Source organism: Euleptes europaea, chromosome 4 (assembly GCF_029931775.1).
Source record: "Euleptes europaea isolate rEulEur1 chromosome 4, rEulEur1.hap1, whole genome shotgun sequence".
Classification (NCBI taxonomy): domain Eukaryota; kingdom Metazoa; phylum Chordata; class Lepidosauria; order Squamata; family Sphaerodactylidae; genus Euleptes; species Euleptes europaea.
The window spans coordinates 52577011-52596397 of NC_079315.1; the positions used below are offsets into that span (position 1 = coordinate 52577011).

Genomic DNA, 19387 nt, shown 5'->3' on the forward strand with positions numbered 1-19387 from the left:
ATCCCAAATGTCCTATAGTTAACAGCCTTGCTCAGGTAGTACAAACTGAGGGCCGCAGCTTCCTTTACTGAGTCAGTCCATCTCATGTTGGGTCTTCCTCTTTTCCTGCTGTCTTAAGCTTTTTATAGCCTTGTCTTTGAGTTTTCTCATGATTCAACCAAAATACAATAGCCTCAGTTTAGTCAGTTTAACTTCCAGGGAGAATTCAGGCTTGGTTTGATCTAGAACCCACTTATTTGTCTTTTTGCTGGTCCATGGTGTCTATAAAACTCCTCCAGCATCACATTTCAAGTGAGCCAATTTTCTTCCTCAGCTTTCTTCACAGATAGAGGCTTCCTATTTTCTTTTGTAAAATTGTTTAGCAAGAACACTCATAAATCAAGTCAGTTTGGGAAATTTGAACTTTAATTTACTTAATCAGAGAACAACAAATTTATTTTACTGTATTTGTTTATTTAAAACATTTATTAGCTTCCTTTCTCCCCTGTGGAACTCAAGGCAGCTTACAATAAAAATAAAAGAATTACAAAAAACACAATAAAAATAATAATAAAAACCCACAATTTAAAAACCAGCCAGGACTGTCAATAAATCAACAGTGAGGGGACCAGGCACACTTCCCTGTGGAGGTTGTTCCAAAATTATGGGGCTGCCACCAAAAAGGCCCTCTGTCATGTGTCCATCAGACAAGCTCCTTGATTGGTGAGACAGTCGGGGCAGGGGGGGGGGGCTTCTTACTGTGATTTTAATTCCCAGGCAGAAGCCAAGACCTTGTATTGGGCTCGGGAATGGTTTGGTAGCCAGTCTAATTGCTGTATTATTGGGGTCATATGCTCCTGGTAGCTGGCTCCAATCAGCTGTCTAGCCATAGCATTCTGTGCTAGCTGCAGTTTCCGGACACTCTTCAAGGGTAGAACGCTTTGCAGTAGTCCCCAAGTAGAGCACGTTGTAGTAGAGCCCAAAGTGGAGCGCATTGCAATAGTCCAGTCTAGATGTAACTAAGGCACGGATCACTATGACTAGATCTGACTGAACCAGGAACAGGCACAGCTGACACATCAGTCAAAGTTGAGCAAAAGCAGTCTGAACCATCACAGCCACCTGTTTTTTTCTAAGGTAACCACTGTGTCAACCAGCACTCCCAAGCTGCAAACCTAGCTTTTCAAGGGGAGTATAAGCCCATCCAAGAAAGGAGAGAGCTGAGGTCCCTCCTCTGCCTTTCTATTAACCCAGAGAACCTCTTCCTTGTCAGGATTAAGCTTCAACTTATTCATCATCCAGCCCATTACCAACTCCAAGCACCAGTTCAGAACATCAACAGTTCAGAAAATCAACATCGGAATTTGGTAAAAAAGAAAGGTAGAGCTGGGTAGCGCCCACATATTGGTAACATCATATCCCATACCTCCTGATGAGCTCTCCCCAGTGCCTTTATATAGATATTAAATAGCATGGGGGATGATGGAATCCTGGGGCACTCCCACACCCTGCTTTAACTCTCCCACCTCCAGATCACTCTCCCCAGTAATTTGATAGACCAAATCCAGTGTGTGCCCTGCTAAATGTGTGGGGCCTGTAATCACTTGGGACAGGCCCATGGTTGTTGGCGTAGCATAATAGGTGTATCTAAATTTTCCTTGAATTTAAAGTCAAGTTTTTGCCAGCTGCTGATTATACAGTGTTCAGTATGTTTCTAAATTTTTACACAGTGATTAATGTTAGTTTTTCCGTTTGCACTTTTACATGACTATATTTGTTTTTCTGTATTTTACTAATGACTATTTGTCTTTGTTTAATAGATACAAAATGTTTGGTGAGCTGCCATTACTCTATTTCAACATCTCTGATGAGAAGCTTAAGTGTATTCTGAAGTTAATTGATAGCATTCCCAAACCAGAAAGTCCTTCTGACTTTTCTCCTCCACAAAGTTCCCAGGCAAGTATAATTGGATTTCATAGGGGGAAAAACCTTCACTAAATATATATGGTTAATTTTTGCATCAGCAATAGTGCTTCTTGTACTATTTCATCAGAGGACTGTTGTGGGCATTATGCTATCTCCAGTTTGAAGATGTTAATGCTAAAGGAGTCTGTTTGGATAGGACAGTTTTCTGGGATTGGATGCGCAAGCGGCACAGTTCCAGGGCTTCCAAATTGTCTATCTACCTAAGCCGAAAAGAGCAATTGTGAGATTAGCAAGAACCCCAGAGTCCTCAGTTTAGTGTCAGTATAGAAGAATATAGATTATGTTGTACTACTACTTTCAAATGCATTTTTCTACTCTTCCTGTTCTAAGCTCTGAATTGTACGTTCAGGAAACTAGCAGATATTCCCTATCTTCTGTTATATTCTTGGGGTGATTACCATGTCATGTGCCTTTTTCTGTTACTGTTTAGAGTGGTCTTTCTGTGTAGTGTATGCACTCACTTTTCCTCAACAGTAGTGAGGCAAGCTGCCTTGTATACTTTTAACTCTTTGTGATTCTCTGACTTCATAGAAATCCAAAATGCCAAGCACATCATACAGTTAGCTAGTTGTATCAGTGAAGCTGCAGTCTGCAAAAAATATATTAGCCAAACAAATTTATTAAGTAGTTTATGTTTCTTTCCATTTCAGCTACAAATATCTTCTCTACTAACAACACCACAAATGTCAACGACTTTGTTTCCAGTTCTTGAACTTCATTCTGTAGCTGGATCAAGTGGTAAATATTTTCGTGTTATTTTTCTTTAATGTGGTGAAGCTAGTTAATAAACAGTTTGTTTTCCAATATTTGTTATGGTTATATATTTATTGGTTTAGATGTTATGCCGGTCATTTCTTTAGGGAGCAGGACAGGGCTCAACAAATCCCAGGTACTAGGTTGCCATGGTCCCTAGAAATTCCATTGTGGTGTCTAGTATTTTCAAGAATAATTTTATTTTAGTGTCTCTCAGCAGTTATCAGTGGAAGTATGAAGGGCTGGATCCAACCAGTTTTTTTACTGGTGCAAAAGGGAGGAAGGGATTCTTTTTGACCACCAAAAGGGCTATGTTCAGGATCATGGGAACTGTATGGATAAAAGCCATGTGGAATGGGAGCTGTAATAAGAAGTGGCCAAGATTGACAAAAAAAAGCTGGCTGGATCCAACTCATTTATCATTTTGCATCAGAATGTTTTGTTGCATGACATAAAAATAAATGTTAATGAAGTTCTTGCCATTGCTTGTTTGTATGTAAACTGAACTTTACACCATTCAGTGGTGATGGATGGATTCATTTCTTAAACAGTTGCCTGATATAGTGGCCCCAATATTCAATTAATTAGAGTGTTTGAAAGCAATAATGGAATTCTGAAAACTGGGGAGAAGTTAGGCTAGGGTTAGAAGTTAGCATTTTGGTTTCGTGAAGACAGCAAGGGTTACCCTTGTATTTATTTATGAGAAACTGGGAAGGAATTCGGATTAGATTTTGGGGTAACATTCATGATAAAACATGGTCATTACTATGAAACCCTGAATGATGAAAAATGAGTTTGGCTCATAAATTTTTGCACTGGCTTCTACAGCCAAACAAAATTTGTCAAGGCCTGGTGTATAATAGATTCCAGTATTATGTCTTTAAAAATACAAGAAAACCATGACAATGTATAATAGAAAATAATCTAATAGATTACGGACTGAAATTATGGTATCTTTACTCTGCCCCCCTTCTCCCAACTTTGCCAAACCCTGGTCTCTAAAAGCCAATCTATATGTAAAATACTTGATGCTTTGGGAATGGATTAGGTTTGCAGCAAGTCTCCAATGAGAGTAAGTGCAATAGTTATATGTAGTCATTTATTTCTTAAACTTCTCTTTCATTTTTTCATTCTAAGGCAGCTTACATTACTTTATACATTATTTATCAGAAGCCATGAAAACTAAAATAACGTTTAAAACTATAATTTTTAAAAAGAGCAGCAGACTCATACTGAATATGCCGTACAACTTCAGGTACATTTGCTCCTCCATTCCTGATTGGGCACACTAGCCTGTCCATCATTGCTGCCACCCTCAGTAGGCTCGGTGGAGAAGACATGTTCCTTCAATTCGGCTTCCATTTTCTTGGCTTTCAGAGCTTCAATATGTAGTTTTTCCAGGAAATCTGGCATTTCACTAGAGACCATCCAGCTGACACAGTAATGAGGGAACACAGTCTGGGGACTGTCGATGTACTCTAGCAGATAGTCAAAGCCATCCTCATCAGATGTCTTGTGAGGGCAGATAACCATCTGGGATATGATTGGACACAAATCAGGATCTTCTGGCACTCTTGGATTCTCAACTGCTTCTGACACCAGAACCATCAGATTGTTCTCCCAGTCCACGTTGTACCGCTGAATGGACATACAGTCCTGTGAGTACGTTTGGTATAGAAAGCAAGTTACCCAGCGAACAGCTTCTGATCCAGTATCCTAGTTGGAGACAATCATCTCAAGTCTGATGACCAGTGAGTCCCATTTCTATCTAGATCACTATCAAACTTTACTTTAAAAAAATGCCTGGGAGCTGTATCTGGTTATGTCCTGAAGACGCGCTACTGATACAGATGAGTGCCTCTACTTGAATACCTCAACAGTTTGAAGTGCTTCTTATGCACTACCATTTTCCAGCTCTGCTTCTCAGGATCAGAAGCTACATCCTTTCAAGGCCTTGCTCCTGCTTCTGATTCATCCCTTGTTGCCCCAAAACAGCTTTGTAATTTCTTCCATGCATTTCACCTATTCTGTGGAGCTTTTCAGTTCATCTTTGATCCTCTCCTAATGAGGACCGACATCTGCTTGCTGTCACTGCTGTGAAACCTTTGGAATTGTGCCATGTGGAACTGAAATGACCCCTGTCTGTCCTCTTGGACTGTATGTTTATATAGAGCTCTTCCATCTTCCAGGCATGTTAGAGCCATTGGCCAGCATGGAGAGGAGGCTCTTCTTTCTTTGGCGTTTCTTATCGCCTTTCTATAATTGGGAAAGCAGCTATTGATACCATCAAAGACTTTTTGTTTCATACCAACCCCAATTTCCCATCACAGCTGATGATGCAGACAGTGTAACAGAAAGAAATGCTAAAGAAAAGCCTCCATAGGAGCACGTGGAACAATCCTGCCTTGTCTCACCCGTGGGTCTGTGTCTCTTCAACATTATTGTTGTGGGCTACAGTTTGGTGTCACTTGCCATAGCATAAGGACAGCAACAGCTATGAATATTTCTTTGTGCTCCTTTGCTTTCTGGAGTTGGAATATACAAGTTCAGCACAGATGGTACATTTAAGAATGGCCCAACATCAGACAGAAGGCAGCAGTCATAGGTATGTTAGGTTCAAGTAGTTTAGAGAACTGGTGTAATGTGTTTTTAATTAGCATCTCCTATTGCAAAATGGCCATGTTGTAAAGGGGTGTTGCAATTGCTGTAGCTCCCTAGCAGCCATTTCACTATTGAATCCTTGTAAAAGGAAAGAGTTGGAGATTATCAGCATATTCATCTACATTTTCATACTATCTCCTTAAGTAGTTTTGTATGCACATTAATCAAAAACATGGTGGAAGGCAAAAAGGGCAAAACACTGCAGGGGTGGCATAAAGAAGGTCCAGAGGAGATTCAGAGCAACAACTCATCACCTCATTTTGCAAACACACCACTATGAATGAATGGAACTGTTGAAGTAATCCTGTGCCTACTAATCAGGTCTTGTAGTTGCATCATCAGCGACTGTTTGCAATCATGGTCAGTAGAATTAAACAGCAGAGAAAGATGGAAAAGATGAAATTGTCCTGTTCATCTCTAAGTGAAGATTATCAACCAAAGTTTTGGATTCACGCTTTGTGCCTAATGCATGTCAAAAGCTAGTTTTTGTGGGCCATAAAGCAGACTGTCTAGCTGTGCTTGGAGGTCATTATGGGGAATTTTTCACGGAGATTTGCTGCTGTTTCGACGCTGATTTGCGTCGGAGTCAAATTTTGGTTATTCACTGCAGATCCGGCTTTTCCCTGATAGACGTATAAAAGCCACGTTATGTCAGCGGCAAACCAAACCACTTCTAAGCCGTACTTTCCAGTAGAAGTGCGTTTTTTTTCTCGGATGCCCATGAAAAAATGTTTGCTTCGCGTCTCCTTTCTGCTCCCCCAAGAACAGTGATTGGCTGGGGGAGTTTCGCGCTTGGACAAGAATACCGCCCCTTTTGCTGCCTGCCTGCCTGGCTGCCTAGAGTCCTGGCACTTCTCTCCCTCTGTCCCGGAGGCTGGCGGGCAGGCAGGTGGCACGACTTCCTCGCCCGGGATGGGCCTTGGAGCTGGGCCCACAACTCCAAGCCCAGGGGGACGTCGGAAGGACGCCTCCTGGGGGAGACCGGCGGGGCCACGCCATGTGCTCCTCGCGCGCTGGAGGTGGTGGCGGCGGCAGCTCGGTCTAGGGCAGCTGGACCTGTGGGGAGGATGTTCAAGGGAAGGGGCTGTTGGCCCCTCTACCCCAGCGGGGAGGGGGGATTTTTGAGAAATCAGATGGGAAAAATATGCATCCTGAGAGCGGAAAACCCAAGGCAAAACTCCCTCCCATCACTCTTCTGAAGAGGGGCGGCCAGCCTGCTCTTATCTCCCTCCTCTCTCTCAATGCACTGTGGCCGGATCATGGCTGGTGCGCAAGCCAGGGGCCTTCTTTCCTCTACCCCCCCCCCCCCGCCATTCCCACTTTCAGCTAAACACTTCTCTGGGCACATGGATGCAATTCCTGCCCCCCCCCCAATCCTGTCGATCATTAAAGGGCAATGGGTTCCACACCTATAGAAAATAGAGGGAAGCTTTGAGGAAAGCGCTGCCTTGCCCCCCCCCCCCCAATTTAGAATCTGACTGTTCCAAAAGCAGAACAGAGCGAGGGTGGAAGAAAAATGGAGGAGACCACAGGGACTGGTGGTTATTTTTTGCGCTGGGGCTGGTGAACCACACAAGGTAATCTGCTGGGCGGAGTTGGGGCGGAGCTGGGGGCAGGCATAAACAATGATCCTGTTGGAAGGGGAGGCCTCCTGCAAAAGGGACAGACCAAACCGTTGTCAAATACAGCGTGCTTTGTTCCCATGAAAAACCAAAACTACATCGAGATTGACAGGGATAAATCGCGGCCATGAAAAAAACATTTAAATCGTGTTTTTTTTTAGTCCGTGGCAAAGCAGAAGCAAAATCTACCGTGAAAAATGCCCCTATGTGACCTTTATAAGAAAAGTGAGATTGGAAACAGAATTACAGCTGATTGGGAAACTATTGTCAACATTTGATGATCATAACAAATTAATAACAAAATTATTCAAGACATGTGGAGGGGACAAACCATCTATTTTGAATAATCTCAGTGACTGTGTCTGGAGCAGCATTTTGTGTGTGTGTGTGTATGTATTTGTTACTTGATTTCCTGCTTGCCTCCCATTGGCAAGGGAGATATTTTACTGCCCATTAAACATCTGCACATGAAGGGTACAAAGAACATCATGAGAATTACTAGTAAGTGAGTGGTCAGCAGACTGGGGCCCTTTCTTGCAAATAGATATCCAGCTTGCCTCATGATACATTCACATTTAACTGAGAACAGAGATACTTATAAATAATACCACATGGAATTTAGTTCTTTAATTACTTTTACAATAAAACCTGGATGTGGTAGCACTGCCTGGAATGAGGTGTTAATTGTTCCTGGTGTGTACTGGGGCTTATCCCAGGCTCACTCTTAATTACATATGTATAGTCACAGGATGTGTGTGTGTGTAAAGTACCGTTAAGTCGCAGCTAACTTATGGCAACCCCTTTTGGGGTTTTCATGGTAAGAGACTAACAGAGGTGGTTTGCCAGTGCCTTCCTCTATAGTCACAGGATTGCCTGCATAAATTATAGTTGGTTGGAAATGTAAGCATTTTATAATCTAACAATTACTTGAATTTCTATAATAATTAGAGTCGGAAGAGGAGTACTATGATGCCCCAACTAGTCCTGTGGAAGACTTGCCATTTTTTGAAGCACCTTTGGGGTCCCTGAGAAGGACTGGTAGTGTGAAAAAAAAGGCACCAAGGCGAGAATCCATGAAGAGTATGACTGACTTCCAACTAAGATTTGAAATATCTGAGGTACTGTTTATATTTTAAGTTCTACCATAGATACCTTATCTGCATTTCTGTTCATGAATGTACAATTAATTTGTTCAGACGATTATTTCTAGCTGGTTTAATAACATTTTTTTCAGAATGAAACTTTTATATTTCCATATTTTTTAAGATCTAAGAATTAATGCTACAATTCATTCTAAAATTGTTATTGCTCTATGAGAGGAACCTTACTTGCCTATAACTTTTTTTAATGTGTAAGCTCAAAATGAAATTGGAGCTCATAATAAAGACAATCATGTAATATAAAGAAAGCTGGTGACCATATAAACATACTGCTTGGCAATAATATTTTGCTTTTAAATGCCATGTCAGTTTCAGGCAAACCATTAGCCATCCAGAATTTAATTCTGGATGAGAGGGCTATCTGGTCCTTAGCTGAGGGAGGGGAGAAGAATTAACCTCTCCCAACTATGCCCCCTCAGGTACTCAGTAATATGTCAGCATAGGCCTAGCATATACTGAGAAGCTAACATTCATGTCGTCTGTTGGGGTTCTATCCTCTTGGCTTGATGTTCTGTCTGGGACTCTGTTGGTTTTGAGAGTGTATATCTAGACTTGGGAATGTAAGACAGCATTGGGATTCTGTTGGTACCACCCACCCCTCTGCCTAACCGTCTGCCTACCTGAACTGGTGGAGGTAGTCTCAGAAGTTGTGTTGAAGATGCCCACACTGGTTGTTTTGGGGGACTTCAACATCGATCCAAGGCTACCTTGTCAAGAGCTGTCAGAATTTCATGGTCTCCATGACAAGCATGGACCTGTCTCAAATAATAAGAGGCCCAACACACATGCAGGTCAAACTCTTGATCTGTTGTTCCGCTCTAGGCAGGAAGAAGGTGATCTGAAAGTGGGATTGAAGATGGTCCCTTAGTCATAGACAGATCACTACTTTAGTCTTACAGGAATAATACCAAGACTCACAGCAGCGAGGAATCAATTAAGATGATCTGCCCACATAGTCTGATGTATCCAGTGGATTTTCAGATGGCAATCGAGGATTTTCCTGCTGATATGATCATGTTCCTGTTGATGCCCAGTTGATCTCTGGAATGAGGAAATTACCTCAATTGACTCAATCACTCCTAGGAACCCTCTCTCAGGTTGAAGAGCCTAGGCAACCCTTTGGTTTACTAAAGGGCTACAGACAGTGAAAAGACAAGGAAGTCAGCTAGAGAGATAGTGGAATAAGACTCTGGACAAATCCAACAAGGCATAGATTAGAGCTCATTTTAAAGCCTACTCCATGATGGTGAAGGCAGCAAAGAAGCAATTTTCTGTACCACCGTTGTATCCATACAGTGTAGACTTCTGGAACTCTTCCAGGTGATCAGGGGCCTATTGGGTTCTAACCTACAGAAGAAGGGTGTCTGCTCTGCAGCCTGCTGTGATCATTTTGTCAATACTTTGTGGAGATGTCAGACTTCAGTACCTCGTTGCATCTCAGTAATAGTAAACTTCACTCCAGACGTTGCAGAGAGTTTAAAGTTTTATTAAGAAAGCAAACGGGTCAGTAGATCTATACAAACTTAAGGTCAGAATACCGAATGGGAAAATACAGGCTATCTTTATAGGGGACACACACTAGAATTGATTACACATAATCTTTGAAATGCAAAACATCAGTGTTCTTTCAGGCTTCAAGAGGTGCCAGGTTTCTGGCAGAATTGACACCTTGAGAAGAGATAGTTGATTTACAATAGGAAGGCTTTGAAGTGAAAGTGTTCCTGCCTCCTGTCTTAGCCCCCAGTTCCCTCTTCTCAAACTGAGGAGACTTTCCCACGAGACCGGGAGGGGGGGAAGAACACGGAGCTTGCTTATCCTGGGCCCGACTGGGTGCCCTCGCTGACACTCCGCCTCCCCAAAGACCCCTCCCCGGGTTTTCTTGGTTTGGCGGGGTAGTGCCGATGAAATTCCGCTACCAGGGTGGGGGCCTTAACGTGCAGAGCGGACACCCATTCATCGTGGCTGGAGTTCAGGTGTCTCCAATGTATGAGATTCTCCAGCTCGCCCCTCCGCACCCGAGTATCTAACACCTTGGAGATCTCAAAGTGCTGTTCCCCTCGCACCATAATTGGGGTTGCAGCTGCGGGTTCAGGGTGCCATTCAGGTGCCGGTTTAAAGGGTTTTAACAGACTCACATGGAATACCGGGTTTACCCCCTGTAAGGTTTTTGGCAGTTCCAACTCCACAGTAACCTCACTAATAACCCGGGAGACTGGGAACGGCCCCACAAATTTCTGACTCAGTTTCTTGCACGGACGTAAAGACCTGAGATTCTTGGTGGAGAGGTAAACCTTCTCTCCGACCTTTAATTCCCATTGGGGCACCCTGTGTTTGTCTGCCTGTGTCTTGTATCTCTCCTTTGCCTGCTCCAAATTTTTTATAAGCCAGGGCCAAGTGTTCCTCACTGTGTTGGCCCACACTGACACCTCGGGGGGGTCGCCGCCCGGTGGGAGGGGTACGGCCCCCAAGGGTCCGAATTCCATTCCGTAGACCGCTTTGAAAGGGCTTATACCAGTAGCAGAGTGTACTGAGTTATTATAGGTGTATTTCGCCAAAGGCAGCAGGTCAACCCAATTGTCCTGGTGGTAATTCACAAAACAGCTCACGTAACATTCTACTACGGCGTTAACCCTTACGGTCTGCCCATCTGTCTGCGGGTGATAGGCCGAAGACAATCCCTGTTGCACACCCACAAGTGCTAAAAATGCTTTCCAAAACTTTGACACGAAAACGGACCCCCTGTCACTCACGACCTTCCGTGGGAAGCCGTGCAATCTGAAGACCTGGTGTACAAACAAGCGAGCCAGTTTGTGTGCAGAGGGCATTCCCTCGCACGGAACGAGATGGACCTGTTTCGAGAAGAAATCCGTGATCACCCACAGAACCGCCTTTCCCTGGCTAGATGGGAAGTCGGTTATGAAATCCATCCCGATTACCCGCCAGGGTGCCTCCGGAGTCTCTAGGGGCATTAACAAACCAGGAGATTTCCCCATCAAGCTCTTGCTCGTTGCACACACGGGACAAGATTTAATGAACATATCGATGTCCTGGCGCATTCCCGGCCACCAGAATTGTCTTCTTACTAGGTGCAAGGTCTTTACAAACCCGAAATGCCCCCCTGTTTTGGAACTGTGGCTCCATTCCAACACCTCCCGCCGCAGCTCCAGAGGGACGTAGTGTTTATCCTTGTGGGCACCATTCTCGTCCATTACTTGGGATGGGAGAGACTTATCCCCCTGCTCCCGCTGAAGAGCCTCCCCCCACCTTCGTTTGACAGCCTCCGGGAGGTCCTCCGGGACTGCTACGGTTCGGGGGGGGGGGGGGTAGAGGCAGCCGACTCCCGAGGGGAGACTGGGACCGGCTCCTCCGCCCTGTCTCCCCATTCTCAGAGAACTCTTTCATCTGCTCTGACTTGGTTCTACACTAGCAGTGACAGGATCAGATGGTCCCAGGATGCCAATTTGTCCAGTTTTGTGAGGGATATCTTTCAACTTGTCCGGTCTGAGGATGTAAACAGGATTCTTAAATTCAGTCCCTCCACCACCAGTGTGCAGTTTGTTTAGTAATTGCCTATTTCACTATTGTGTCAATTTTTATTTGGTTCACAAAATACGAACACTGAGCTAATTAACTTACAGTGCAGAGAGTTATAGCCTTCTAAGTCCATTGAAGTAAATTCTGTTTAGGACTGCACTGTAATTTGTATGTAAGATGTCTCAGTACCATGTTGTTTACAATATGCCAGTAGAACTAAAGATGCTGAAATCCACATTCCCCACGTCTTAAACTGGATGCCTATTCTTCCTGACTGTTATAGGAGGATTATTAAATGTTTCCAACTTTACCATATTGAAAAATGCTTTTATAGCTTTGCTGTCACTTTTTACAAGCTGTCTATCCTAAGCAGGTTTGTAGATTTGGTTGACCATGTAAATATTGTCTTCCCATTTAGGTATCACTTCAAGTGTGTCGTCTTGCTGGAGGCATTGAAAAGCCAATCCTTCGTCTAGAGGTTTTTAAATTAGGCACTGAACTTAAGCTAAGAACATATGACATGACTGCTACTGCTTTTCTTAGAGAGATTTGCTTAATATGTCCAGAGTACATGGGTAAGCATATATACATGTTTTAAACTAACAGTTGATTTATAAGTCCAGGGCTTAATTTCAGGTTTAAGCTGTAAGGAAAGACAAATATTAGGTGGGAGGTGATATTCACAGTAAAGTTCAAAGGGCCACTTTTGAAAATATTCAGGTTAAAATTGCAAAAAAAAACCCCACCCAAATATGTATATATAGTTGGGCTTGCATCCAGACCATGGGATTAGTGCTTGTCCTCTAAAATGGAAATGGAAACCATCAATCAATGGTTTCCAATTCTGGTTTGGAGGACAAGCACAAGCCACAGTTTGCTGGTTCAGGCATAAAAGCGAACTATGGTTTGCTAGGGAGATGAGGGCCAAGCAAGGATGAGAGAATGTGTGGTGTAGCAGACTAGATTTTGCATTGACTTAGCTGGAACACTGTCTTAGGTTGCAACTGGCTAAGAGAAAAATGCCCTGACCTTTAATAGAGGATTAATTGGATATTATTTACATTAATGCCATGAAATGCTTCATGTACCAATTTCAGCACATTAAATCTCTTATTAGTGGACCTGGTCCTCCTGTTGGATGAACAGGTGGCAGTGGTGGTCTGTGGGTACCTTTTACCAGGTTCTTCTGGTGAGTCAGCTGCAGCCGTTAATTGGCAGAAAAGATCTTGCCACTGTATTGCGAGCCCTGAGAACATCTAGATTAGATTGCTGCAGTGCACTACACGTGGGGCTTCCCTTGAAGACTGTAGAGTGCTGCTGGCAGAATGTTGACTGGAGTGCATATATGGGAATTTGGACAAGAAGTTGCTGCTGAATGAGACATAGAGAGCCAGTGCCTGATATAAACTGCCTGGCTGCATTAGGGCACAGTAAAGCATAACACTCATGATGGCACCTTGGTGAGGGAAGGCATCCCAAGCCATGGCAAACCCTGCCCTCGGCATGTACACTGTGAAGTATTTCAGCTTTAAGCTGCCTTCCAGACTTTTACACTACTATATAATGTGTAGCTGTTGTGCAAATGTTTAATCTATATATATGGGGTGGTCACTTTGCCCCAGCCCCGGTGACATTTTCTGTGGGTAGAGGCTGCTATGTAAATGTTTTCTAAAGGATGACTGTGTGAGCTGAGGTCACCTGTGGGGCCAGCACAATTCTATATTTCATGTATAAATCAAAGAGTTTAACTGGAATATGTATGCTAGAATAATGCTTAGTTTTGTAAATTGCCATTTTGCCAGTCCTTGCTGTGGTTGTTTTCATTGAAGTCTAATGGTTTCCATAATATAAATACAATTTACCAGTTCTCAGACATGCGGCTGTTTTGGACTAGGCGCTGGATTGAAGGGCCAGTACAAGGCACATCTGTTAGCAGGGGGAGGGGTGAATTTCACTGACCCCCCCCCCATCTTCTCCTTTGCCCTCCATGCTGTTCCTGAAGGTCCGCTGTCTTTCAGGTGCAGCATTTCAAGGAACTGCACTTACTTGCAGTTGGAGGAGGAGGTGGAGCAGTTCTGTTCCGTCAGCAGAACTCTACCAACTTCTAACCTTTGAAACAAAACACTTGCCAAAGTATAGGAGCTAATATCCTTATTTATTTATGATGTTTCCATTCCACCTCTTCAGAGTCCTGCTTGAGGCCACTTACAATTAAAACATCCCATGATGGATAATGTAGTACTTGTGTACTATGTGAGCCTATTTTGTCCAGTGCATACTTAAGTATACAATAATTTTCTTTCCAAAATAACTGAAAATGAATGTCATTAGATTATAACAGGTTTTTTAATTCATTAGATGATCAAAACAAGCCAGTTTATATCATTACAACACTGGATAATTCAACCGATGATCTTCTAGCACTTGAATATGTAAAGGTAAGGAAAAAGAGGCTTTAAAAAAATCATCCTGCTAACATACTTTACATTTGCTTATGTGAAAACCTAGTGTCTTGTAAATGTTTAGCTGAAGCTTACTGCCTAGAATGCTAATGTAACTCCAGACATGCCCTTTGCTGACATTTCAGGGATGCCAGGCTAATATTGAAGTACAAATACCAGTATGTTGAAGAGCAATTTGTAAAACAGTGGTATAATATCCAATAAAATACTGAGGAACATGTTGTAGAATAATTTATCTGTACATTTTTGATATAGTTATGTTATATAGTTTACTGCATTTGCACAATTTAATTGACTTTTTTGCCCTCCGAGAACAGGCAGATATTAATGCCCCAGAACTGAAAACTACATATAAGAATGTTCTACAGTTGATAAAGGTAATAGAGATTATCTTTTTCTATATTATTGTTGTGTCCAGGGGTGCATTTCAAACAAATTCTTACTAAGATTATTTTCCTGTTAGGTGAACTTTTCTTCTTTAGATGTACATTTACATACAGAAGCACTGCTGAGTACTATAAATTTCTTAAATAATCTTCTGCCAAAACAAGAGGCAAGTACAACAGAGATAATTCAGGAAAAAGAAGAAAAGAAGGAAGTTCTTAAGAAATTAAGTAAGTTCCTTCAGTCTCAAATTGCTAACTTCATTCCAAACTTACTGAAAACAGTTTAACAGTTGCTATTTCCAGACAGCTCAGGATGGTTTTACAAATATTTCTACTAATATATAGAGCTTGAGTAATGCTGACATGCTCAAACTGTCATTTGAGAAATGAAGAATAGTGTGTACTTGTAGTAGAAAAAGGAAAATAAAACAGAATGCAAATATTGAGGCACTTAATGAGTTATCCTGTGATTGATTGCACTGACATTGCTATTAAATGGGCAGTAGATTGCAGACATCTTTTGGTGGGAGGGGGTTATTTGCAACTGCAAGTATATGTTGTCTGTTTTAAACTGTGATATTATGAATTGTGATTTGTAAGTTCCTGAGCCTTGACGAAAGCTGGGATATAAATGTTTTTAATAGGTATCCAGAGAAATTTGTCTACGTGAAACTTTGTGGCAGCTATGAAAATTCTGCTGATCCATTAATATATTTTGGCAAAAACTACACTCTCTGTCTTGCATTGGAACCCAACTATGAATAGAGGATTGGGTTGGATCCTTTATGTTGGGTTGGATCCAGCGGTAAATTTCAACTAATGGAAAAAGGGAGGTTGAATTTTTTTGTCAAATTCCATCTCACTGAATACTTGCAATTTGCCCTTCATTTTGCTCATTCCAAACCTGGCCACAGAGTGAGGATCAGAACATCCACACAGGGGGGCTTGGGAGAGATGGGAGATTTTTGTATAGACTTTGGGGAGCACCCAAAGGTTTGCAGAAGAATCTGATTTTTTTTTTTAAAAGAACCACATTAGGGAGTTAAAGCCAGTCATGATCATAGAAGCAGTATCTGTAACTTACCAAGAATCCTACAGAGATCTAACAAGATTGGATAGTAAGATCCATGTTGCTATTTTTGGAGTTGCTAGGCAACTGGCTTCCATGCTGTTGTTTTTTTTAACTAAAGGGGGGAATAGGAGGAAGGAAGATGGGGGAAGAGAAGAGAAGGAGGGATGGGAGATAAAAACAGAAGTGGGGAAAAAGCAGGGCAAGGCAGGTTGGTGGGATAGAAGACAAGGAGAAGCTAAAGGTAGCTCCGGGGGGTTCTAGGAAGAGACTGATTTTCTGAATCCATTTCATTCTTGCTTCTGGCAGGGTTTTGGAACTGCGACTGCTTTGGTCGCCTTGGTTGATGACCTCTAACGAGAACGAGAGAGGGGATGTGACCTTGCTAATTCTGCTGGATCTCTCAGCAGCCTTTGATACTATTGATCATAGAATCCTACTGTCACAGCCCTGAACATTAAAATCATATAGAAGAGTTTGTATAATTTTCCTATTTAAAGTTTATAAGTATAGCCATTTAGAGGCTTGTCTTTCATTTAAAAGTAGACAAGCCTAAACATTCTCTTGCCAAGGACTTGTACTCTTGTGCCAGAATTACGTTTTGCACTCTGTCCTTGAATGATTCCACTTTCAGAAATACTTTGTCCTTTGACCTTTTCACACTCTCAGGAATATATTTTGCTTATGACCTTCTCCTTGTACTCTGGGTGGTACTTAGTGATATTTTTGCTAACTGTGGCCTAATGATGTAATGTAATAATGTAATGTGATTTTATATTGAGTTTTAAGGTTTTAATATGAAAGAATGGTCTTAGAAAGTTAAGGAAAGATTCATTTTTATTGTGTTCTCCAGAGAATGAGAATGCTGGTAAAATCAAACATTATAGAAACATAACAAAGACACAAACTGACTGTTTAGTTTGTGTGGCTATGGTCAGCAAATGACCTGATGTGGACAGGAACTCCTTATATGGAATGTTCAGAAAAACTGCTACCCCAGGGAACATACAGTTCATGTGCAGTTGTGCACAAACTCAGAGTATATCTCTCAAGATCAGATAAAGCCGTAAAACTAAATCCTGCCAAGGGCAGAAAGATACTGATCTTGAAGGATATAAAAGAAGAAGCTTTCTAGCTAGGAGTTAGGGTCCTTACAGGTTAGAATCTGGTCTAAATGGATCTCTCCATCCCTTGCGTGGGATGTAAGCTCTCAGACTTTGATCCTTGCATGGATTAAGGCTCTTAGAACTTTCCAGTCCTCATGGACTGGAGGAGCTTAGATCTTTCCAAGTCTTTGCGTAGACATGGAAGTTCTAAGAGCTCCCTAGCTCCCTTCTTATAGATCTCTCCATCCTTTGTATGGAGACACTGAAATCTTCTTAAAGCCTAGCAAGGATTAAGGAGTTTTCACTAAGATCTATCCAGCCCTTATAGACATGGAAGTTCTTAAGACTTCCCTTAGACTAAGGTCTTACACAGAACTCTTTAAACTAAGCATGGATTAAAGGGTCATGGAACTTTCTAGTTCTTGCCTGAACTAGGAGTTCACACACAGATCTCTCTGATCTCAGCATAGATTAGAGGCCTCTCAAACAAATGGAGGGACTCATAGACTCAGTCCTCCCACGGGCTGAGAACACTCAGAGATTTCTCTATGGTCTCATGGACCTGGTCCTGGCATGGACTGAGAACATTCTCTATAGGCTCAGGGACTCAGTCCTGGCATGGACTGAGAATGCTCAGAGATTTCTCGGCTCAGAGGGACAAAGGGCATCTTTATGATGGGTGTTTCCTTTTCCTCTTCGCTCGGGAGGCAGGAATTAATATTTAATTTTTTTCCCTGGCTTCCTAGGGTAAATGCCCCCTATACCCAGTTCTATTTCCTGCCTTGATCGAGAGAGCAGCCTTTTGCAGCTCTCAGCTACCAAGGATACAGAATACCGAGCCTTACTTCTAATCTTTCTAACTTATACCTAATTTCTTATTTCTACTATTCTCTCTACTGTTATCTTTAATAGCCTTTTCTGGGGAAGTAGGGGCTCAATTTATTTAAAAGGGATCCCTTCCTGCCAAAACAAAATGGCGGATCAGCAGAACGACAATTACATTGCCTCAGCCGATTTGGACCCTAGCCTGCTGTCGCCTATGCCTACTACATCCGAGGCCATCCAACCTTCCACAAGTCAGCAAATTGACTTGAAGGTAAAAAACAAAAGAAAAAATGTCACAGGCTGCAGCGGCAAGCGCAAACAGGCCATCTCGGCCAGTAACAAGCGCGCGAAGCGCCTCGTAGAAACAGCCCGCGCAGTAGCCGCTCCGCAACGAAGCGGAAAAAAGATAATGGCGGCAAGCAGCATGAGGACTTCAGCGGAGACTGCCGCTCCCTCCTCTAATTTGGGTGCAGAGCCAGGAGTATGGTGGCTCGCCTTTGCCGAAGGGCACTCTGGCTCCAGGCGCGGAGCACGCGCCGGCACCCGACGCCCACTTCCTGCAGACTCACAGGGAACGGGCCCAGCAGGCTGGCGGCTCGCCTTTGCCTAGTGCCACTTCGTCCCTAGGCGGCTCGCCTACAAATCAGGGACGACAAGTGGCGACGGAGACCTCATCTGACGGTAGGATCTCCCTTCCCATTCTGCAGGACGGAGGTTTAGCCTTCCTAAAAGCGGAGCTATCTTCCCTTATTAAGGACGCCTTTACCGAAGGCTTGAGAGCGGCACAGCCCATCCCTGTACAGGGCCCGCCAAGCCAGGGTTATTAAAACCTTCACCCCCATCCAAACCAACCCTTTACAGGCACTGCTCCTGGGGCCTCATATGGGGAGGGTAAATGGCCCACCAAAGCGGCTCTTAAAGACAGTTCTGTGATACAGACCATGCAGGGGGAAGAAGGGGACGATTCTGTATATTCAGGCAATGATGACAATGACAGGGAAGATGAATTCAGCTCCCATGGGGAGGATATTATTGAACAGCCTAAACAATCTAGAGTATTCTGCACAGAGGAATTTCCTCTATTATTGTCAAAAACGCTAGCTGCCCTCGAACTTTCAAATGACTCTGAATCCCTGAGCTCTCAGAGTAAAAAGGAATCCAAAGAGTTTTTTCACATGCACGACACCCCTGACAGAGTGGTACCAGTACCAGAATATTTTTTGTCCCTCATGAGGTCTGAGTGGGAAAAGCCCATGGCTTCAAAACAATGGTCTATAACATCTAGAAAGTTCTACAACTTAGACCAAAACACTTCAGACCTACTCAAGGTCCCCCCAGTGGAAACACCGGTTACTGCACTCCACACATTAGACCTAGTTACAGAGAACGATCAGACTTTAATCAGGGATCCAGCTGACAGAAAGGCAGAGTTAGCCTGCAAAAAATCACATGAGGCCTCAGCAATGGCAATTAAGGCGTCAGTAACGTCAGCATTAGTGTCTAGGGCGGCAATTATCTGGGCCAGAAAATTAACACAACTCATCCCACAGGAAGAGAAACAGGCCTGCGAAGGAGTGTCTAGACTCCTAAGAGCAGTTTCCTTCCTGGCTGACTCAACCTTAGGTACAATGACATACGCAGCTAGAGCTATGGCTACCTCTGTGGCAGCAAGGAGAGCTCTTTGGCTCAGACCATGGCAAGCCACACACCGATCAAAATCGGTTCTAATGGGTTTTCCCTATCAAGGGAAAAGACTGTTCGGGGATAAATTAGACCCCATTTTAGTGGAAACTAAAGACAAAAAGAAAGCATTGCCTAAGACTCTTCAGAAGGAGTACAAAAGT

At 43.0% G+C, this 19387-nt stretch overlaps 1 protein-coding gene and 1 pseudogene across 1 annotated transcript in view; one reads left to right on the forward strand and one right to left on the reverse strand.

Moving 5' to 3' along the window:
* The window catches only part of VPS13A (vacuolar protein sorting 13 homolog A), a 173272-nt gene that overhangs the window by 54250 nt on the left and 99635 nt on the right, over positions 1–19387 (forward strand). The window contains exons 23-29 of the mRNA XM_056849248.1: positions 1800–1935; positions 2616–2703; positions 7950–8119; positions 12114–12270; positions 14054–14133; positions 14475–14534; positions 14621–14771. Of these exons, the coding sequence (XP_056705226.1) occupies positions 1800–1935; positions 2616–2703; positions 7950–8119; positions 12114–12270; positions 14054–14133; positions 14475–14534; positions 14621–14771 (842 nt within the window). The remainder of the gene's footprint in view (positions 1–1799; positions 1936–2615; positions 2704–7949; positions 8120–12113; positions 12271–14053; positions 14134–14474; positions 14535–14620; positions 14772–19387) is intronic.
* On the reverse strand, positions 3970–4900 carry LOC130476344 (stAR-related lipid transfer protein 7, mitochondrial-like; annotated as a pseudogene).